General features: G+C 34.2%; 1 protein-coding gene across 1 annotated transcript in view; it reads left to right on the forward strand.

The window, feature by feature from the left end:
* BRWD3 (bromodomain and WD repeat-containing protein) overlaps positions 1 to 24,866 on the forward strand; it is a 451,316-nt gene that overhangs the window by 300,262 nt on the left and 126,188 nt on the right. The window contains 4 exon segments of the mRNA XM_090409588.1: positions 4,045 to 4,267; positions 4,830 to 5,009; positions 14,776 to 14,977; positions 22,272 to 22,445. Coding sequence (XP_090265714.1) covers positions 4,045 to 4,267; positions 4,830 to 5,009; positions 14,776 to 14,977; positions 22,272 to 22,445 — 779 coding nt within the window.

Consider the following 24,866-nt stretch of genomic DNA (forward strand, 5'->3'; position numbering starts at 1 on the left):
AGGAAGCAGTATATCCTAGCAGTTGAATACAGGTGGTATGGCAACACGACTTGAACTCAGTGTTGAAAGTTTATTTTTCACTTGGTTAGAGTATAATAAATTTAGTTTAATCCTTTATCCAAGTGTGAGCAAACAAAGTTTGCACCTGAAAGTATCTTCAGGACTGGGTAAGGTGGTGCTTAATGCATAACATTAGACATATCCGCAAGGAGATGTGTTTTGCATTATGGGAGATTCTGAGATAGGAGTGTTGGTAGCTTGCTCCACCTTTGCAAGGAGTGCCCTGGTGTTGTACCACCTTACCCCAGTCCTGAAGATACTTTCAGGCGCAAACTTTGTTTGCTCACACTTGGATAAAGGATTAAACTAAATTTATTATTGAACTCAGTGACTTTGAGAGAGGTGTCATTGTGGCTGTCACATTAGTGGCATGTCCATGCATGCCATTGCTACTCAACTGGAGCATCCAAAATCAACAGTTGGTGATGTGGTCAACACATGGAGACATCTGGCATCACTAGTGCAGGAAAACACCCAGGGTGGGCACCAAAAATGACTCACAGGGACAGGAGGGTGTTAAATGAGTGGCACGCAAAACCCAGCTACAATTGTCACAGACCATTCGTGATAAGTTCCAGAGTGCCAGTAATACCATGGCAAGTACTAATACTGTATGAAAAGAATTCCATTTACTGGGTTTCCACAGAGGAGCAGCGGCACACAAGCCAAACATCACAACACTGGACAGTTGACCATCCACCCCATCGAACACCTGCAGGACAAATTGGAGTGGCAATTGAAGTCCAGAGCAGCACGTTCTCAATCTATCGCTGAACTCAGTGATGCTTTGAGGGAGGAATACAGACAAATTCCACCTGATGTCTGTCTGTCATCGGTGGAAAACCTCCCTGAAAGGGTGCAAGAGGTGATCAAAGCCGAAGGTGGACATACTCGATATTAGGGTTCGCCTGCTGGTATCTATTGTAAATCGCTCAAGTGTCTGGACAATTATTGGTAGATAGTGTATCACAGGCAGGTAGCAATAAGTGAAGTGCATGAGAATGACTCATATGTACAATCACGGAACTAGCTATTTTATTTCATAGTATATCTGATTATATCACTAGCCTTAGAACTGCTGGATTACACATTATATAAAACTATATAAATAGTATTCAAGATACCGAGTAATTTTATATAAACTTGGTTTTTATTCCTATTTCCCAAGTAAGCAAACGCCAGTAAGTCAAGTTTGCGCCTGCACGTAGCACAAGTCTGAGACAACTCGTGGTAGTGCCACTCTGGGGAACTCATGGTAAAGGTGGGTTAAGCTCGGATCACTTTCCTTAGTATTTTTCCCTTAATGTAAAACATCCCTTTGCTGAGATGTATGATGCTATGCATTAAAGACAATGGTCACTATCCATACCGGTTTCGACCTTTATTGAGGTCTCGTCAGTGGGAGCCAGACCTGACAATGCTAAGGTTAAAGTAATGCAGAGCTTATGAATTTTACCTAAACAAGTTGCCACAAGGTTAAAAAAACTTTCTACTTCTATATATAAATAGTGTATAGAATTAAAAATATAAGTTAAAAAAGTAAATACGAGGGTGGTCTGAAAAGTTCTCGGTCTCGACCATAGATGGCAACATTATCGGCAAGATTTTTTTTTTCTAAGTTAATACATCTGTCATAAGCATCCACGTGAAATTGCAAGTCATTCTATCAAGTAGTTTGTTTTATACAGCTGTCTGTGTTATCTGTATCCTTTGAAATGAATAAAATTGAGTATTGGGCAGTTATAAAATTCTTTCTAAAAGAAGATTTAACGCCAAAAGAAATTCATTCGAAGTTCATAAGTTTATGGATACTCTCTTCTTCGTTTTTGACAATTAAGAAATGGGCTGCCGAGTTAAAATGTGGCCATACCAGCCTTGAAGATGATCCACATGAAGGATGTCCAAAAAGTGTGACAACACTAGAAATCATTGATCAAGTGCACGATATGTTATTGGATGACCAGCAACTCAAAGTGCATGAAATTGCTGAGACTGCAAGCATTTCAAAAGAACGTGTAGGATATATTTTGCATGAAGAATTGCAAATGAAAAAGCTTTGCACAAGACGGGTGCCGTGCTTGCTCACAGCAGATCAAAAACGCACTCACATGAAAATCTCTGAACAGTACTTGGACTATTTTAACAAGAATAAAACTATACCTTGTGTTATGTATATCCACCTATTGATTTTGTGAGTCAATTTATTACTATAGATGAGACTTGGATTCACCATTACATACCAGAATCCAAACAGCAGCCAAAACAGTGGCCAGAAGCCGGGTTGTTCACTGAACAACCGGCTTCCAGCCAATGTTTTAGGATGCTAAAGGCATTTTGTTTATTAATTATCTTGAAAAGGGTAAAACAATAACCGGGGAATATTATTCATCCACCCTATTCCCCAGATTTGGCTCTCTCTAACTTCTATCCCTTCCCAAAACTAAAACTCTTCCTCACTGGTCAGTGTGTTTCTTCGAATCAAGAGATGATTGCAGCTGTAGAGGGCTATTTTTCAGATCTTACTGAGAACCACTACAGGGACAGGATAATGGCACTGGAGCATCGCTGGAATAACTGTATTAGTCTTAAGGGAGATTATGTTGAAAAATAAAAATAATTTTTAAATTATAAATTCGTTTTTTCATTGTTTAGCTGATAACTTTTCAGACCACCCTCGTATGTTGTATGGGGTAAACAACAGGATATTTTGATATGCTTTAACATCATCTAATATCTTGAAGTGATGACATGCAGTATGCTTTGCCTCACTTGTTATATTCTAACACTTTTTGCATTGCTAAGATTAATAACAGCTAATATAATAGGAAGCCAGGCTTACTGATCTCAGATGTCATGTCAGTATTTTTTGTTTATGGTGTATATATATATGTTATGAAACTTGTTTATCCAATCTCCATTTAAGTTGAATGGTCTTATCAAAAATTATATCTACTGGGTCACTTAAAATTGTTCTCTAATCATTTGGTTACATATGGGAGTTAGTAGAAATTATCATGAAGCTTATCTCAGATTGACTGTCTTGTGTCTTAATGTAAACAAAAAAAAAGTATCACAAAGATTTGAAATATTGGATTCATTTTTCTGCTACCAGTATCTTGTTTTTAATGTTTCTAAATTTTTGGCATTTACAAGTGTTTGGAATATCACATTTTACCAGGGCTCAAGAAATTCTGCAAAATTGTACTCGTCACAAAAAAAAAAAGTATTTGATCACCCCCTCACCACCATTTTTTAATGATATGTCCCAAATCATTGAGCATTTCATAAAATGATTTGTGGTGCTGTACTGTTGCTTGGAGAACATTAGTTTTTTTGTTTGTTTTTTTAGAACTATTCTAAGAAGTCAATAAATAATAAGAATAGAAAGAAGGGTAAAACATTAATTTTTTTGGAATAAGTTATTAAGTTAATTTTTGTTACAATAATGGCCTCTTTTTATTATGATATTCTTCTGTATTTTTTCGTTGAATAAAACATATTCTTTTGTGTCCAGTTTGCAGCTACTCGCCACAGGCAAGTAGGCAAGCATATTTGTCGAGCCGTGTATTTTACAATTCAAATAATAAATAGATTTTTTCATCCGATCCTTATAAATTAAAATCAAAACTTAAGATAGTAGGATAATCCAGTTTTGTAGAAATGTTTTAAAACAAAAAAATGTTTCTGTCATACTGTTCTTAGATGGGGAATCTTAATTATCTAAAAAGGTAGAATATGTTAGCTGGCTTGCTTCTGATATGGGTATGCTGTTATAAATTTTAATAATTACTAAAGTTGACCAAAGGTCTCATTCTTTTTGCCAACTTTAGTAATTATTAACATTTATGCTAATGTCCATTTAAGTTTAAAGCTTTGGTTGTAAAATTTACAACAGGATTTTTTTTTTTTTTTTTTTTTTTAAATAAATGCATGTTTTACACTTTACATTTATTCCATGTGTACTCTTTACATTTATTCCATTAGTGGTTCTGGTGAATATTCTGATTGGACAGCTGATGCTGGAGTGACTGTTGAGCCAGTTAAACAGAAAGCAAAGCCGTCAACATCCTCCTCATCAACATCATCACGTGCCCGAAGGCAAGTTTCAACTGATGATGATGATGAAACAGAAGAAGAGCATGATAGTGATAAAAAGACAGAAGAAACTAAAACCAAGAAGGATGTTAAAAAGTCAAGGAAGAAAATAGTAAGACTTATTTTTATACTCCAGAATCTTTCTCTGCTTTCAGTTTCACATTCTTATGATGTAGTATAATAGTCATGCTTATAAAAGATTATTACATCAGCTTGTTCTGTTTTTTTTTTTTTTTTTTTTTTAATTTCTGAATTTTTTTTTAGATAAAGGTCAAAATAATTGCAAATAGCAGCTAACGTAATTGCACAGATGCTATGAAGATGCTAAGCCATTTCTTAGCCATTAAGAAATATTTTTTTATCCCCATTCCACTGTTCATAATCTTTTGCAGTATTAATTTTCAAGCAGATGGCAATGGTAATTAGTGTTGGGATTTCTCCCTATCAATTTCTATTTTTAAAAAAACGAACTAATTAATAGATGTTATTGTGTTATTGCATTTTCTCATGCTGCTCTTTATAAATATCAGTTTCTTTCTTTTATCTTGATTTGTTCTTACAGCTTATAAAAGTAAATTACATATTCATATTTGATTTCTTTTCTCTCCTGTTCATAAGTTGTATTTCTGTTTTTTTTTTTTTTTTAGGGACGTGTTAAGGAACTTCCTGGTGAGTATCGGCCCCCAGAATGGTTAACTGATGTGATGCCACACAAAGCACCCTATGTCCCACAAATTGGAGATGAGGTGGTATATTTTAGGCAAGGTCATGAACTCTATTGTCAAGCAGTGAGAAAGTCCAAGATATATGATATCAATATAAAAAATCAGCCTTGGAGAAGGTTGAATATTAGGGTATGATTTACATGTCATTTTTTTTTATGTTAACTCATAATTCATGATAATCAGTGTGCTTTCTCTACAAATGTTGCAGAAAATGTTCATTTCTGCACACAACAGACATAACATTATATAAACCATTTTTCGAAGATGAGAATCTGAAAATTGTTTATGCTTTTCATGCTACTCATTTTAAAATTTTGAATCTCCTTCAGCATGGTTTGGTTGAGCATAAAACCATTTAGTTGTGTTTAAGCTCTGGACACTGAGATATGTGATAGCATTCTGATTGTCTGATTGTTTCTCCTCTAGTGAGAATGCAGTGAATTCACATAATTACTAAGAAAGCTAAAATACTAAAGTGCTCACACAGGCATAATATTCACATGCGCAGTAAGCCTAAGCTAGTGTTTCTCAACATTAATGATGAAGTCTACCTAAATCACAAAATTTCTAAGCCTTACCTAAACAATAAGACAGATTTCCAATTCTCCTGACATTGTCAGAGCATTAAAACCGAATCATATGTTATATTTAACAAATTTTTAAATGTCCTTTGGCCTCCTTATCTAAGTGATATGAAAATTTCTATATGAATATAGAAATTTTCATATCTAATTTTCATATTTAAAAATCAAACAGAGGTTTGGTTTTCATGTCCTCTCTTCACACATTCAAGAATACATGAACAGAATGAAATTTATGGGCACTTAAAAGAATGCAAAAAGAAAGGAAAGGTTAGTATAAAGTATCTGCATTTTGAAAACTGGTAACCTCTCTCGTAATCCATATGTATTTATTCAGCTGACTCCTCAGCATGACATCACTTAACCTGTTAATTTTTTTTTTCTGTATTTAATTTGCCATCTTCACTAAAAATTGTGCCTTACATGTAGTTGAATTGTTCTATTCTATTGCTGTTCTGTCACTTAGATTAGGTAATGCATTACTAATTTACTGGAAATATAATTAATAGTCTTTTAAAGGTGGATTTTTATAACAAATTTATTACATATACCAGCCACTGAATTAGAAACTTTTATTTAATACAGTGTTGGACCTCCTTTAGTCCGAATTACAGCACATATGCAGTTTGGCATAGATTCCACATAGATTGCATCTATGTCTATAACATACCATGCATTCACCAGACAGTCTTTTAAATGGCTCAGGTTTAACAGAAGAGGACTTTGTTTCCAGATTCGTTTTTCTAACATGTCCTTTTCTAAGATAGTGGAAGTGGCTGTGTCATGCTCATTGAAACACTGCTGAACAATTCTTATGCAATGGACAGTAGCATTGTCTCCATGAAACAGCCATCACATGGTGGATAAAAAGTCAACATTACAGGATGCACTTGATCAGCAACAGTTCAGATATTTCTTGGAGAACACCCAGCCTACTAACAATATCAGGGAACCTGTTCCACCTCCAGAACCTTGAGTTGTGCTTACAAGACAAGTTGTGGTCATTGCTTCATTGGGGCTCCTGCCAAACTCTCTTCATACCATCATCAATTCAGAACAAGGCATTTCGTGACTTGGCAGACCACGTGACTTATTTCTAGTCTCACAGTATCCGGTTGTAGTGTTCTTGACACCACTGTAGATGAGCTTTCTGGCTCTTTGCAGAAATCAGTGGTTTTCGTATAGGCATGAGATTGCAAATACTGATACTCTTCAATTTCCTGCACATAATTTGGTGAGATATGGTTTGGGAGCAGCTTTCATTAAATGCTTAAGTCAATTGCTGCACTGCATGAAGTTTTGTTTGTCCATACAAGCCTTCTCAGATTATAGCAATCTTGTTCTGACAGAGACCTTCTTAGGATCAAAGTTATGCCTCTTAGACAAGAATGTGGGTTATTTTTCCACTGATTAAACACCCAGGATATCTCACCACCTTTACAGAAACTTGTCGGCTCTGGGCTCTAGCCAGAAGAGCACCTGCAATAAGCCCTATATCGAACTCTGAAAGATCCTTTGTTCTTTCCCATTGTGATCAACACTGTTGATGATTACTGACCAGCAACATTCTTAAATAGTTGCCAAGAACATGTGGTGATGCATGTGACCGAGTCAGATTTAATAAGGGAATACCGTGAGTAGACATAATTATAAAATTAATAACTGCAAAACTCACGTAAAAAGATTATTTAATAGTATAATTTTCTCCTGTGTGTGTCACAGGCATTTTCAGTATATTTTAAGCTCAAATTAAACAATAACTGACAATTCCAAAAAGCGCCACCTAAGTAGCTAATGTAAGATAACTAAAAAGGTCAATAAAATTTCCTAACTAAAAATATATATATATATATATATATACCATATTTGCCGGCGTATAAGATGCTTTTTTCTTTGAAAATAGCTTCTTTGAAAAACTTATATGCTGGTACTCAGTTTTTTTTTTTTTTATTATTATTATTATTATTATTACTTTCTTTTCTGGACATTTTCTCTGTTCCGAGTTACACAATTTCTTTCTAGCTTCCTTGCAGTGTGCGAGAGCATTTCAGTTACATAGAGTTCAGTGGATGCGCATGCACTGTCATTGCCGATCACAGCTGTGTTCCTTTAAACTTTGTTCATTTAAACTTTCCAATTGTTGGCGCAGTTGTTGTTAACGGTGATAAATTTCTGCCGTTAAATTTTCTCTAAATTTCTTGGAAAATTATGGCTGAAAAACGTCGGCATTGCTCCAGTATTGTATACAAGCTACGTGTAATTGCGTATGCTGAAGAACATGGAAACAGGGCTGCAGAAAGTCATTTTGGCCATCCCCAACTGAGAAAATGATATTTTCTCAGTTGGGGGTGGCCGAAATCAGGAAGAGGATCTAAAAAATCTTTTTTCACTAAAAAATGTGTTCAAAAAAAGGGGGGTGCATCTTATACGCCAGCAAATACAGTATATATATATATACACACACACATAATAAAAAGTTAGGAAAGATTAGCTGATTTATAAAGTACTATCTCCCATAAAGGGGATAGACATAAACCAGATCTGTTTAAGTTTGGAGAGTGAAGTAAAGTTTCACATGTTTCTTTATAAAGCTGTTCCATGAGGAAATGACTTTTGTGAAGGACTCTTGTCTTTTTCCAATGAACTCTATGTCTAGTGAAGATGGCATGTTCTGCAAGTCCAGACTGTTCAGGTTTAAGGTATTGAATATAAGACTGGTGTTCTTCTAGCTGAATAGAGGCAGATCTTCTTGTTTGTCCGAAATAAGATAATCCACAAGAACAAGGAATCTGGTAGACACCTGGAAAATTAATATGTGGAGGCTTGTCCTTAGGAGAAGTGAGAAAGGTGGAGATTTTTTTTTTTTTTTTTTGAACGGTCAAAAGGCAATAAAAATTCAGTGGTTTTAAAACTTTTGCTATACGTTCACTAATGCCTTGTATATAAGGGATAAGAATGCACATTATTTCTTCTGTATTTGAAGAGGAAGACATATTAAAATGACTCAAAGCTCTGTTGATGAAGGAATTCTTATATCCATTAGATAGAAAGGAAGCAGTAATATATTGCGGTTCGTTCTGTGAAAGATTGTCTGAAGAACAAAAGGAGTGGGCCAGATGAACCAGTGTTTTAATAGTTCCTGCCTTTTGACTGGGATGGTGATGAGATTCAGCATGGATATAATGCCATGTATGAGTCTTCTTTCTATAGACTGAGAAATGTAGGTTACCATATGGTTGGCAAAGAATTAGAAGATCTAAAAAGGTTAACTGCTTATTTGATTCTACTTCTAGAGTAAACTGGATTCTTGGATGAAGCATTTAACTTAGAGAGAAACTGTTTAAGTTCATCAAAAGAGCCATTCCATATAGCAAAAATGTCATCGACATATCTGAATCAATGAGTAGGTCTTGGAGAAATGGTGTCAAAGATACGTTGTTCAGAATGCTCCATAAAGAAGTTGGAGATAGCAGGAGAAAGAGGATTGCCCATTGCTGTTCCTTCAATTTGTTGATACAACTTATTTTTAAAGGAAAAATAACCAGAATGTATTACAAAATTAAATATTTTTACAATGTCTGAAGGAAATTCCTGTTGCAGTAATTCAATGCTTTCAGATAAAGGAACATTTGTAAATAAAGAGACAACATCTAAACTGATCATGGTATCCGAAACGTCCAAATGAAGATTTGAAATTTTATTTTTGAAATCCAAAGTATTTTTTATATAAGTATCAGTTCTTCTAGTTGAAGAAGTGAGTAAATTTGATAAAAAAAAAAATTGTATGGTTTTCCAAAAGTTCATAAACCCACTTACAAAATTTCAAAATTTTTATCAAATTTACTCACTTCTTGTCTGAAACAATTCCAAGTAAGTAATAGTGTCGGTCAAGGTGTGTTAAGTGTGGTTGAGAGGATTCAGTAATGTCTAAGAGAACAACCTCCATACAGGATGCCACCACTATTGGCCCGTTTCCAGAGAACTGTGCAGTCTGGTTGCCAGTTATGATCCCAGTGGTCATAATGTTTTGGTTCATGAATGTATTTTTATATAATCCAGAGACCTGTGGAAATTGTTCAAATTACTCATTAAATATGTTTAGTTGAGAGATGAATTTCATTGCCTGGTATGAGACCAATGTCTTGAAATTCATCCTCAAATAAAGCTATTCATTAACATCCATAGTCACAATAGGATTTGAACCTATAGCTTGTTGTATGGAAACTGTGAAACCATTTTGCTGACTAGGCTGACTGATTATATAACAAAGCCATTATCTCTTCTGTTTACAGTTTGTTGTGATTAATCCTCCCTCCCTGCTTCAAGAATCTTCTGTTACCTTTTTACCTTCTTTGTTTGTTTGCTTGTGAGAAAGCTATTATGTCAAAAATATTAATATTTTCTATTTACTATTTTTGAAGAAACCAGGTGAAAGTTTCAGTTATTATACACATGTGTATAATTTCACAATAGCATAGAAAGCATTTGTTAGCCCCAAGAGTAGTGTTTCACTACTGCACATGCAACATTTCTTCAAGAATGATCCTGAATCAAATCTAACAACACAGTCAGCTGAATGATAGATTACTGTAGTTAAAATTACTAGATTATTACAACATATCAATGTCCTTATAGTAAATAAGCCTGATTTGTACAAGCAAACAAGACATAATACTGCTTTCACATTATCGATTTGCATATTGTTTCGTATGTGTCATTTTATGTTTAATATATATTTATTTATTTACCGTTTGTTCACCCTAGCTCTAGTTTGGTGTTGATTCCTTAAGTGTGGTTCTTGAAGCACACTTAGCTCATTCCTGTTTTTTATGTATACATCATCATCATCATCATCATACGTATCAAGGATTTAGGCCTAGCATGGCCTGTTCTGGCCTTAGAAGTCATCGTTTAAGAGGACGTCCTGGCCTTAAAGTACTTTAAGGCTTGTTTTGGTAATCTTTCTGTTTTCATTCTTTGAACGTGTTCCATCCATTTATGTTTATATTTTTTAATTTTTTCTATTACTGGTTCTTGGTTTAATTCTTTCATAATATCTTCGTTTCTTTTGTGATCAAATAGGGTATACTTTGCAGTTTTTCTCATAAACTTCATTTCTGCTATTGTTAATCTTTGTCTTTTTGTTTTATTGTCCAGATTTTGCTTCCATACATTAAGACCGGTAGGGCTAATGTATTGTATACTTTTAGTCTGGTTTGTTTTTGAACTAGGTTTGGTTTAAATATAGAGTTAATTACACCTGTCATTTTTAAATATTTTGCAATTTTTACATTTATATCTTTTTCATTTTCATATGTGATCATACATCCTAGGTAGTTAAATGAATTCACCTGTTCTAAGATCTTGTTATCTATTACTATTTTAGTTTTTGCTGGATCTTGCCCTTCAAAGACCATAGTTTTTGATTTTTCCATTGATATTATCATACCATAATCTTTGGATATCTCATTTAGATTTAAAATAGCTTTCTGTAAGTTATCTTCAGAATTTGTAATTATTATTTGGTCGTCGGCAAAGAGGAGAGTGTTTAAGTTAACTGTAGGTGAAAGTTTAATTCCTTGATGTAAATTTTTACTCCATTTTATTATTATTTCGTTTAAGTAGATATTAAAAAGAGTTGCTGAGAGGGGACATCCCTGTCGGACCCCCCTTGGTTTATCTCTCTTGTATATGATAGCTCGTGATTTAATCTTATTTGTATTGGATTATTTTCAAATACACTTGTGATAGCTTTTAGGATATTATTTGGTATTTGTCTTTCTTTTAATATGTTAAATAATATATTTCTTTTAACTTTGTCAAATGCTTTTTCAAAGTCAATAAATGCAATATATGTTTCTAAATTATATTCTCTTCTTTTCTCTATTATTAATTTTAGGCAAAAGGCTGGGTCTATACATGATCGTCCTTTTCTAAATCCATTCTGTACTTCTAGAATAAAGTTTTTGGAATATTTCATTAGTTTATTATTTAAGATTCTGCTATATATTTTCAACAGGAATTTAGTATACTGATACCTCTATAGTTTTTAGGGTCATCTCTATTACCTTTCTTAAAGTTTATATATACATACAGTACATAAATGAAATTATATTTAAAAAAAAAACTTTAAAGGACTTATTTTAAAACAGGAATACAATCACAGATCATCTCTGTTAATGTATTACATAAAATTTCAAAATAACAGTGTCCAATGAAGAATACCAGCATTTGTCATTAATAGCAGACTTGTAGAGACTTCAAAAATGTTTAGTTACAGTGGTAGTTTGCTTTTATGAGTATCTTTTAGCATAGCATTGTTCAGGACTTTTCAGTAGTTTGTTAGAGTTAGCAGGTTTGTTATAATTGTGTTTGCTATAGTGATTATCAGCTGTATTTTTTGTTTTATATGTCAGTCCTACATATGAGAGGTCATAGAATCCTATAAACAAGAGCATCATGCAAACCTGTAGTTTAAGGAGGAAGCAAGAATCTGTTGATGTGCTCCTTGAACATCTGAATGTTGCAGTCCTTAGTTAAAATGATGTGAGGAAAGTTGTGCTGTTTCAAAGAATAGGGGTCTGAAGTGAGAAAGAAATACGGGGAATTGGTTTTGTTAATTGGAAGCTGAACTTGCATGGGTGTTGTGTAGAAACTGCTGAAGTTTTTAAATATTTAGAGGAAAGTGGAGAAATTCTGGATAACATCAAGCATTTTTAGAGATGCTTTTGATGCACACCTCCAAATGTGAGAACACCAACAATAATGTTGAATTTACTCACTGTGTGGTTATTGCTTAAGTGCTTGGTTTGAATTCATGTTAAAAGTTTAATGAAGTGAACAGGACAGGGAAAGAGTCAAACCAGTGTTTAATGCCTTTAGTATTTTATCACAGTCACAGAGACATCATGGAATACAATATAAAATTGCCACACACCTGCAGCACAGATTAAAGTGAAACTTAGTAGACAAAATCCTGATTTTTATCATATGTATTTAATCTATATATAATCATGTCTTCTAAGAAGACGAAACTGGTTGTGCAGTTTACTTAAATGAGAATAGTCTTTCTATTTTTTTTTTTTTTAATCTCTCAGCTTATACTCATTTAATCTATTTCGAAAATGTCTCTCAGCCGAGTAAATCAGTTTTATCATATCATATCATATATATATATATATATATAGTGCATTTCTGGGAATGATATGCAACAGTATGGCATACCTGCACCTTCATTAACAGTGATGTGTGACATTCAGATGCAAGTATATTTAGAAATTTATAATATCCTGTAATTTTTTACTCATTTACCTAGTATACAAATAAGCTTAGTTATTTAATAAAATTTATATTTGCATTCAATGTGTCTGTTGTTAAGATATTTGCTATATAAAGCTGTTTAGATTTGCTTTATAAAATTTTTATTAAAATTATGTGCATTTTATATTTATGTATCATAAATGTATACTTAATAAACTGTGTGTTATGTACTTAATTTGCTGTTCTTATTCCTAAAAACATTATCAAACTATAAAATAAAAATATCAGTAAATAATTATTTAGTTTTTTTTTTTTAGTTTCAATTTTTCCATCTGGCTAAGAATGAGTATTGGCACTTATTGTTTTACAAAAATAAAAAAAGACACTTTTCCCATCCTTAAGGGAATAGATAAGGACTCAGTTTCAAGTGGGGCTTTCAGACTTAATGGGCACCAATTCACTCAGTATTCCTCACTCCACTGGAGAATGACAAGGAAGCAGTGTTTATAGTTATAGATAATATTATGAAGCTTGTGAAATGAAGAAGAGGAATAGAGATCAACAAAGCAATAAATAAAATTTGAGTTTAGTGTGAGAAGGTTATTAATGTATAGGATGAAGAGTGTTATGTGAAAGTGCATTGCTCTGGTCTGGAATATGCTAAGTCACTATAATTTTGCCCATGCAAAGAAAAAGGAAGAACTAATTTTCACTGTAGGCAAATGAGATGAAATTGGTGATGCATTTACAAATGGGAGAATTCAGGCCATATGATTGTAAATTTGTATGGTTACTCTTGACATTTCCAAGCCAATCAAATTACTGGAAATGTCAAGAGTAACCATACAAATTTATCCAAACCTCTTCATAGCTGGTGTCAAAAGGGGTTAAGTTGGCTAGGAGATCTATTGTGGAATGAGAGTGGTGGAATCCCTATTGGTGATCACTAATTAACTGATGGCCACCAGCCTACCAGTTATCAACAGTTTACCTACCAGTACATAACAAATATGGATTCCACATGTAGTGAAGAATTAGCACCAATAATTTTTCATGTAGTGAAGAAGCTACCTGTTGATGTCCTTCCTGATTATTTTTGAGAAGATTGAAGTGCTATGAGACAAGAGTTTGATTACTGACTTTTATGCTCTATCTTTGGGGGAATATGCTGTGTACAGACTTGCATCTGAGCTTCCAGGTAAATTCCAAATGAGTATCACAACTTGCACAGTCAATATAGGATGGGTGTTAATTCAGAAACACAAAATTTGAGTTCAATAGGGGAAGAGTAGAATATCATCTATACCAGAAGACTTGTTGATATCCAGATGATTAAGATATCTATCTGCAGAAAGATCAGAGGGGATAGTAAGAAGCAATTTGCTTTGGTAGTCCAACAGTATCCTGTTAGACAAAATATCACTGATCTCAACCTCTGAAGGACTTTTCCTTCCGAGGTTGAAATCAGTGATATTTTGTCTTTTCCTTTTATGATGTATTATGTAAAAGGACAACAAGAATGAGGACTGAAAAGACTTCAACATCTACCCACAAAGGATGAATTTTGGTTTCAAAGAATTCCTGACTTAATACTAATGGACTTTTATTTCTTTTAAAGAAAAAAAAAAAAAGAAGTCATACTTGAATTAGATGAATTACAGCAGCACTTAGTATGTTTCTGGATGTGATTTTTGAGTACAAATTTATCAATGTGCTCCTATCAAAATATATTACATAACAGCAAAAGCATGGAGGAATTCTGACTAAATTATGAAATAAAAAAATATATATATATTGCATACTAATAGAAAGAACAAATATTAGTTGAAATCCATAGTTCTTTCTTGGCACTATTTCTCCCTGTAGGATTAAATAGTATCCTAGAAAAAAATTTCTGCAAGGCTGATGAAAATAATGTCTTGTTTTTACTCTTACTAAACCATATCCATATTACTCTGTATTTATTTCATCTTGAGTCCTTTGTATTATTATTACTTATTACTTAATTGTCTTCATTGTTTTAATATATTTTTGTCATAAATTGCTTATTTCAGGAACAAGAAGTGGTGAAAATTTTGGATATTAAATATGAGATCCGTCCTCCTCGTCTTTGCTGCTTGAAAATGGCCATTCTTCATCCTTCTGGAGAGCTTGGAGATGCATTTGTTATTAAATATCATGATATGGCTGATGTGATTGATTTTGTTGTTCTTCGTCAGACTTATGATCAAGCCATGCGTCATAATTGGAAGTCAGGTATGATTTTTGCAAATATTTTGTTCATATTGCATTTCCAATTTAACACACCATGCAGTTATGAATCTGTCATTGTAGATAGGGTCACTCTTTCCATAATACATGGCAATATACATGTTCAAAAGAAGTGGTCTGCACATTATGAGATATTAGGGAAATTTGATACAAAAATCATCTCTCTCCATATACAAATAACCTGTCATTTTGCTTCACATGTTTACTCTTTAGCAAAGGATAAAAATAATATAATTTCTTGTTAAGTATGTTTTACTTTGTAACAAAGAGAGTGGAGAGGGAAAACTCATTGCAACATTTGTTGATCATTATTAATAAGTATTGGGATCTGTCTAGTCAATCTCATGCTCTTAGTCAAATTCATTATTTAATAATTGCAAAATTTTTACAGCTCAAACCAAAGTAGACTTGATTATATAACTGAGTGAATCAAAATTACATAATTATGCAAGAGCTGCTTTTGGAGAGATTGGGGAGAAAATAGGTCTGGGAATGGTGGTGGACAAAGACCTGAAATTAAGGAATATTTTACACAAGTTGTGAAGTCATCACATCAGGTTATTGCAGTGATGTGAATGACTTTTAAATAAAGAGGTTACGGTTTGGGCCTTGATCTGGCTTTATATAGATTATTATGTACAGATTTGGTCACCTGGTTTTCGTGGTGATGAGGATATATTAGAAAGAGAAGATTGAGTAAGGCACTAACTGGTCTTTGGAATTGTGAGGTATAAAGACAGACTGAGGGAATGCAATTTGCAAAGCCTTCTGGAAAGGAGAAGGAGAGGGGATATAATTGAATTTAAGTTGGCAAGGTGTTATTACTGGATTAATGTGGGAGAAATTTTTCTTAGAATGGGAGAGGGAGCAGCAAGAAGCCATCCCTGGAAACTGTATATAAGAAAGGTGTGAGCAAGTATCAGGTTCTTTTTCATGAAGTGATTGGTGAGTAAAATGCATTGTCTGACAGTACGGGGAATGCAGTTGAATGAGTTTAAAGTACTTCTTCTTCTCCCATAGTCTTAAATGAACCGTTGGGTCATTCATGGCTGGTAGGTGATACTCTTTGCTAGCCTCCTCCAGTCGTCTCGGTCTCTTGTTCTTGATGTCAGTTGAGAAAGGGAGGAATTTGTCCATTTTTTGATGTTATCAGTCCATTTTAATTGAGGTCAGCCCCTAACCCTTGATCCCAGAACGATCCTTCTAGGGTTTGCTTTGGAATGCCATTAGCCCTCTCCACATGTTTGAACCATTTCATCTGTCTTCTTCTGATGACTGTCAGAATATTTTCCCTTTTTCTCCCATCTATGAGTCAATCAGTTTTCAGACATTTTCATTAGTTTCGTGAGCGGTATAGGGAATTCTTAAAAGTCTTCTGTAAGTTTTCATTTCGAAAGACAGGAGTCTTCTCTCATCTTCTTTCAATAAAGTCCAGGCTTCACAACCATACAAGAGGACAGAATTCACCACGGTGTCAATTAGTCTTAGTCTGGTTGTGATTGCTATTCTGTTATCTCCCCACAGTGGTTTTAACTTCTGTAGGGCTACGGTTGCCTTAGCAATTCGGTATTTAATGTCGGTTTTTGAACGACCATCTTGATTCAATGTGCTACCTAGATAAGTGAACTTCTTTACATTCTCAATTTGCTTATTTATTCTTAGTCCGCCAACTACTATTCCAGTGTCATATTCATCTATGACATATTCCAGAAAACAATTAAAAAGAAGAGGGGGACAAGATGCATCCCTGTCTTACCCCCCGTTCTGCCGGGAATGGTTCACTGCTGTAATTTTTAATGTCAATTCTCATATCAGATGAGGAATAAAGAGATTTAATAATCCTAATAATTTTGTTGTCAATACCATAATGTTCTAAAATTTTCCATAATGCCTCGTGCCATATTGAGTCAAAAGCTTTTTGAAAGTCTAAAAAGTTGTGACAGATTATTTTGTTATGTTCTATGTATTTTTCACCTAGTATTGTAAAAATATGGTCAATTGTCTCTTCTGGACTTCCATAAACCTGCTTGTTCATCTGATAGTCTGCTTTCTATTTTCTTTTCGATTCTTGACAATAATATTTTTAACAGGATTTTGCTTGGATGACTAATAAGGCTTATTGTTCTATAGTTGCTACATTTATTGCTGTTTCCCTTTTTAGGAATAGGTACAAGGACAGAAGTCCACCAATCAGAAGGCCAAGTCTCTGTGTTCCATACATCCTGGAATAAATTTAGCAAGGTGTCTATGATGATGTCACCTCCTTCATGTATCAGTTCCACTGTGACACCATCACTTCCCTATGATTTTCCTATTTTTTGAGGAGCTAACTTCTGCAATAACTTCTTTTAATATCGGGTAATCTCCATCCTCCAAACCTCCTGGCAAAATTCCATCCAAAATATCATCAGTCAGTTGAGCGTCTTTTAGAAAAAGTTTGGTTGCGTAACATCTATCAACTATTTTCTGGTTATCCGTGATAGGAGTTTCATCTTCATCTTCTATGCTCCAATTAATTGCGGTAAAAGGTTTGGTTAACTTATTGATAATTTGAAAAGCACTTTTAGAATTATTTTTATTTAAGTCCTCTTCTATGTTTTTGCATTCATCCAATATCCATAAGTTTCTAGCATATTTGATTTCTTTTTTAATAATCTCAGTAATATTTTTATACTGTTCTCTATTATCACCGCTATTAATATGAGATTTCAAATATTTTCTTTCGTCGCATAGGTCCAAAATATTTTTGGTTATCCATGGTTTATTTATTTTCCTTTTGTATTCATGGATTTCTTCAGCTGTCTCAGTATCTTTTGTGAGAAGTATTTGATTTTAAATTCGATACTATTCTATTTCTTGAAGCTTGTGTCAAAAATTTGTTTTAATTTGTATTTACATATTGTATTTATTTGGGGATCTTTTAATTTTTCTATATTATATATTTTACCAGTTGATTTTGTAGGTAATCTTTCCCTCATTTTCATATTCATAGTTGCGATGACCATGTTGTGGTCACTGCCAATGTCGGCTCCAGGAAATGATCTGGTTCTTGTGAGGTTGATGGAGTTTTTAAATCTTGTGCTTACAAGGATAAAGTCAATTTGGTTGTGTGTTTTACCATCAGGGGAAGTTCATGTCCATCTTCTGGAAGGTTTATAGGGAAATAGAGTGTTTAGTAATGGTAAGTTCATTTTGTGAGGCAAAATTGATCAATTCAAAACCTCTTTCGTTTGTCTCCCCATAGCCATACGGTCTGACAAATGGGAGATAATCCTTGCCAATGTCTGTCCCAATTTTGGCATTCCAATCGCCCTGTACAATCAAAAGGTGTCTTTTCTATTCGCTCTGGTGATTGTTGCATTAAGTTGACCATAAAACTCCTCTACTTCGGAGTCCTCGTGATCTGTGGTTGGGGCATAGACCTCTATGATGGTGATATTGAGTGGTTTTCCTCTCAGGCGGACTAGAGCAATTCTGCTGTTGATAGGGTTAAATTCCATGACAGAATTTCGTGATGATTTGTGTATCAAAAAACCTGACACCTTCTTTTCCGCTGCAGTCACATCCAGAGTAAAAAAGCAAATGTCCTTCATCTGTTGTTAGCTCTCCTGTTTTGGGCCATCGAATTTCACAAAGTCCCATAATAGTCCATTCATATCTTTTTAGTTCATGCTGTAGTAATTGAGTTGACCTGATTGTAGTAGAGTCCTAATATTCCAAGTTCTGGTCATTAAATGGTTGTGGAGTCTGAATATGGATCCAGTTTTTCCATTATTTTTGTCAGTGATAGTGATAGCGCCAGTCGCTAACTTCTCATTGCTATCTCTTGAGCTGCTACCAAATGGCAATGCGGACCTTGTTGAGCCGGGCGACGTCCGAGCCGGCATGGTGTGCTGTGTTAAATCCTTCGCCATGAATGTCTAATGGGCAGTAAATTAAGACAGATGGTGCTAATCTTCTCTTCTGTCTTCGCCTGCTAGCATTTAGCTGGGCATAGTTTCAAGTACAGCTTAATGTATTATACTTCCCATGATGAGTCTCTTGACTACATCGAGATCTGATGTGAATAGTAATAATAAACCACAGAATATGTCAAATTGTGATATATATATATATATATTGGTAATTTTAATATTCATTTTTAAAATAGCTTATCTATAGGAATACGATATTCCATGAGGGGCAACATAACTTTGTGAAGCCTCAATCATGCCTTAGTAATTTACTAACTTTTTATAATAGAGCTGAGTTAGATAAAGGAGATAGCTACACAATGATTCTGCTGGCATTTGACAGAATACCACATGGAACTCTGGTATACAAATTAGAACAAATGGGAATGGATATGACACTAGTTATGTGGATAAGAGAGTAGTTGCTGCACAGATATAAAAAAATTGTATATAAATGAGCAGAATCCATGCAAAGGACTAGCGGTGTGTTGCAAGGTTCAGCGCTAGGACCACTGCTGTTTAATTTGTACATAAATGATATAGGAAATAACCTGAAAGGAAATATTCAGTTGTTTGCTGATGATGCAGAATTAGGTAGAGTAACAGTTAATCAAGGTGATGTAGAGAGCTTGCAGGATGATTTAAATAGGCTATCAGTATGGACAAAAGTTAATGGATGTCAGTTTAATGTCGAAAAATGTAAAGTTATTCATTTTGGGATGAACAGATTACAGCCATGTATCACATTGATGGCACTGTACTCCAGGAAAGAGATGAAGCTAAGGATATTGGGGTGGTGGTAGTGGTAGACAGAGAGTTGAAGTTTAGAGGACATGTTACTAAGGTAGCTCATAAGATTACTTAGCTATTAAAGAACACACTAATAAGTAGAGATAAGGAAGTTGGTATTCCTCTTTATATGGCCTTGATACATCCACATCTGGATTACTGTGCTCAGGTCTAGTCTCCTACATTTCTTGGGATGAGGAAGTGGTGGAGAAGATTCAGAAATGAGCAACCAAGATGGTGAGCGGTCTGTGAAATGTTTCCTATGAGGATAGATTGAGGGTGTGTGTACTGCAGAAGTTGGTTGATAGGCAAAAAAAAATGAGTGGATATGATAGAAACATTTAAGTTATTTATTTGGTATAGGGTTCCCCCCTTCCTCTCCCATGCTTTAGGATGGGTTGAGCCTTCCTAATGAGGGATTAATTATGTATTTCATGACTAAAGATCCATGTGGGTGGGTGGAAAGACCTGGGAATCGATCCCAGGTCTTTCCAACCAAGGGGCTTCACCTATACTACAGAGGCTATATATTTAAGTTACTTAAAGAGTTTTATAGGATTGATGCAGGGGAAATGTTTCAGCACTTAGCTAGAGGAAGCAGAACAAGAGTTCAGAGTCAGTTGTTAGCACTTTATTAATGGGTTCAAGGAAAGGTATGATATGAATCTTTGGACAACATGGAGGTGCCTTTATAACAATAATAATAATAATCTATATATGGCAATAATTCAGATTTTAAAAAAATTGAGCTTTAGCTTTAAACACAACAGCTGAGGAATCTTGTCTAGTTAGGTTATAAATGACTGCAAATAGTTTACATTTTGAGGTTTTTGCTGTTTACTGTATTTTTTAGTATATCTTGTCAGTGTTCTTTGTACTGTGTTTCAGTAATGATGATCGTCATTAAGTCAGTCTGCTAATAAATTATTGCCCAGCCTGCCAGCATTCAAGGATTCGTCTGTATACTATAGTGCAGTCCTTGAATGTATTGTATACTACAAGAGTTTGTTGGAAGAACTTGGCGACACAGATATTACATCAATTTAAGTAGCTATGTCAGAAATGAGTGAATGCTGGCAGAGAGAGATGAGTAGTGTAATCAAGGATGAGAAAGATGAGCGTCATGTAAAAATGGATATTTCATTAGCAAGTGTAGCTTTGGTGATGATTATGTGGCTGAATGGGAAGTAGGTTGCTTGGAGAGAGAGATAAAAGCACTGAGAGAAGAAGTGGATGGTGTGATCAGCTGACTTTTGATGAGTGTATCTGTCAGTAAAGTCAGGTTTCTGATAAATGCTAGTTGATAAAGTACCAGAGGCTGTGCAAGTAAGAAGGTTGTTCAAGAATGGTAAACTATCCGCATTTTCTTTTTCCATGGTGAATTGGAAGGTGGTAAGTTCATTCAGGCCGAGCAGCAAAATCATCATCTATGTAACAAAATCAAAGAGGATGAATCAATGAGAACAAGATTTATTCAGATGTTTCAAAAATCAATTTTACAAGGTAAGCTCAGATTGTCTTATGTTTGTTAGATTTAGGACTAGTTTCGTCACCTAGAAACTCATGCAGTTTATACTTGCGCAAGTTTTTCCTTGATACAAAACCAACTTTGCAGCTAAAAAAAGATTTAGCATCTAATATTCAATCTATTTCTGATCTTGAAGGCACGACTATGGACGACAAATTATTGGATATGGTTCTACATGTTTCAAAACAGTCTTTACCTTCTCTTATGAAAGACATTCATTCAGACTGATACATAAATATGAATCATTATATTGTGAGCTGAAATTTACTGCTGGCAACACTCCTACTAATAAATGGGTTATTAAAGGAAGCTATCTATAATAGTAGGTTTTATCTTTTGAATGATGTAATTAATGTTGTGTGTGTGTGTGTGTGTGTGTGTGTGTGTGTGTGTGTGTGTGTGTGTGTGTGTGTGTGTGTGTGTGTGTGTTTAACATTGTGTAGATGCATTTTCATGGAATCTTTATCATGAGGTAGCATATCACAGGTTGGTCTTAAGATTGAATTGTTAGGGATCAGAGCAAAGTTTCTTTCATGTCAATTTCTAAAAAAGGGAAATAAAGCTAACATGAGATAGGAGAACTTTGATATTGTGTTTCAAAAGGCTAAGAAAAATTGAATGGCAAAATTGGTGCAAAAGAAGCAGATTTAGGCCATAGGAGATTGACAAGATGTTTTCACAAATAGCTGCAAAATCATGAGAACCTATGACATAATACACTGATGTCTGATGGCCTTAACTAATTAGATATTAATCTCAAATCTTACTGTCCTTTGCAAATAGAAATTTAGTGCTTTTCTATGCTTTAAATCACGTACAAATATATATATTCTTCCCTTGCACACTTTTTTCCTCCATTTATCTATCCCATTTCTTCCTCTTATACAGAAATAATACCACTGTGAAGTTTTGTTATTAATTAATTTGGTAACTGCATATGTATGTAAATTTTCTGTGCAGTTTAAAATCTTGTTACTTTTTTTTTACTTTCATCTATTTTTCAATATAGGTGATCGGTTTAGGTCTGCCATAGATAATGCTTGGTGGCTTGGAACTGTGGAAGAGCACAAACCTCTCAATGAAATGTATCCAGAATCTATGTTCCAGTGTTTTCTAGTCAAATGGGATAATGGAGAAAGGGAGCAAATGAGTCCCTGGGATTTTGAACCAGTAGACGAAAGACGTAAGTTTGTTGCAAAACATTCAAATTGCTTCATTTTTAGTGAATACTGTAATGAATTCTTAAGCATCAAAGAAATAGTTTATTATAGCAGAATGTTTATTAATAATTATTTCTAAACTTGAATGTGCAAATTATTATTATTATTGTTATTATTAAGAGAGAAACTCTAGGTAATCGGGGACTCATAGAGAAGGGCTATGCTATCTGTACCAACTGTCATACCTATGTTTGAATTCATTCACACCACTTGCACACACACACCACATCCAGTGGCAATCCATTCCAATTTAGACATTCTATGAGAGAACAGTCTAGCAGTTTTTCCCCCTTCTTGATAATATTCATTCTCAACTTCCAAGAATGATGTGCATTTTTGGAAGTTGGTGTCAACCAATGGAAGCCAAATAGAAACTACTTTTGCAGTCTCTACATTCAGTTTTGAAATACTGCTGGATCTAATATCCACTTTGCTTATGTAATTTTGCATCGCTGAACTGAAGCCTTTTGGCTCTTTATTTTAGTAATAACTTCCTTATTTTTACATGTGAAGGTTCATTTCAGCATTGCAATTATTCTCTGAGTTTTGTTTGCAATCTTTGCTATGTGGTCCTTGAACTTCAACTCCCTGTTTACTAAAACTTTCAAGATCTGTAAAGTGATCAGTTTCTTCTAGCATAATCCTATCAATATAATATGACATTGGATATCTAACCACACCAAAGTTCACGACTTTACAATTTACTAACATTGAACTGATAGCTATTTTCACATGCCCACAATTCCAGCCTCTTCAAATCATTCTGCAAGTACTGCATATCAGCTGCATTCCTGATTATCCTACATACCTTTACATTAACAGCAAATAGCTAGGTTGCATGTCAAATACTTTCCAATGCCGTTTATGTAGAGATTGAACAACAATGGACCAAAGACTGATCTTGTGACACACACCTTAGATCTTGCTGACTCACATCCCCCCCTTATACCACTTTATCTATCAATCAGCCATTCTCTTATCCACTCCCCCAATATTTTATAATCCAATCCCATATGCTGCAGTTTATGCAACTTTCTTTCAAGATGTATTCTGTCCAAAATCCAAAAGTATCTTGGAGTATCCATTCTCCTTTGTCTAACTCAATGGTAACATTATTATAGAATGTGAGCAAGTAGCTCAAACATGACTTTCCCTTATTGAATTCATGCTGTTCATTTATTTTCTCTGGCAATCAGTTTCTGTATATGAGCCCTAGCCAACTTTTCCAAAATCTTCACCACCACTCCAGAGATACTAATGGGTCAATAGTTGGATACTTTAGTCTTTGCACCGCCATTGTGTAATAGTATTGCCATACTTTTTTTTTTTTTCCATTCCTGTGAAATCTTCCCTGTTCTGAGACTCAAATTGTAAAGCCTGGTCAAAGGAATAGTCACTTCAGCTGAACACTCTTTTAACATTTGTGCTAATATCCCATCAGTTCCTATTGCAGAATTCTTATTCAATTTGTGCAACAGTTCTAGTACTGCCTCCTCATGTATCTGGTTTCTTCATACTGTGAATAGGTAGCAGTGAGCTCAATATTGCATGGTCCAGATTGTTAGTTTTTAGGAAAATGTTCCCTCATTGTTCAACTAATGAATATGTTGACCATTATTCAACAGTCTCTTCTGCAGTCACCTGCATTCAGTAGAGTTATTTTTTCATATTCATCATTCTTTTACTTGGCAAATGATAGAATTCTTTTGGGATCTTTAGCTTACAGAGCCAGCATACTCATACTTAACTTTCTTTACAACAGTTATGACTCTTCTGGCCTACTGCTTATAATTTTCACCCGTGCATTATTCCTTCCACATCATCTTTTCTTACGAATGTCTTGCTTAATTAGATTACATATCCATTTTCTCCTACCCATTATTCTTCAAACTCTAGGGACACATTCTGCAATTTGCATTTGGTTGGTATAATTCTGGATATGTTTCACTAGAAAATATATCTTTTTTAAGTATAACAATAACTGAATCAGTTTCTGAAGGTAATCAAAGACTAGTCCCAGAGTGTTTTTGTATCTAGTTTGACACATACAGAAGATTACAACATTTCCTTTGAATGGCAATTTTTTAATTTTTATTTTATTTTATTTATTTATTTTTGTAGTCATTTATTAATAAATGTAGGAGGAGGAGATTTAGTTCTGCATTTTGCTTGTTCATCTTATAATGAATTTTATGTGGAATATCATTATTTCACACATAATTCATACTTGAATTTTGTGTGAAATAACATAAAATATGGCACAGAGGTTGTCTGACAAATATATTGGTTTCCTGTATATTTTAAGGAAAAGAGTTCTTTTCATTTACTGAAACTGTGCCATACAAAATATAATTTACATAGAGCTGAAGTTGGGTAATTCTATC

The sequence above is a fragment of the Typopeltis vanoorti genome, chromosome 19, assembly GCF_054136105.1.
Source record: "Typopeltis vanoorti isolate ZY-2024b chromosome 19, IOZ_Tvanoo_1.0, whole genome shotgun sequence".
NCBI lineage: Eukaryota > Metazoa > Arthropoda > Arachnida > Uropygi > Thelyphonidae > Typopeltis > Typopeltis vanoorti.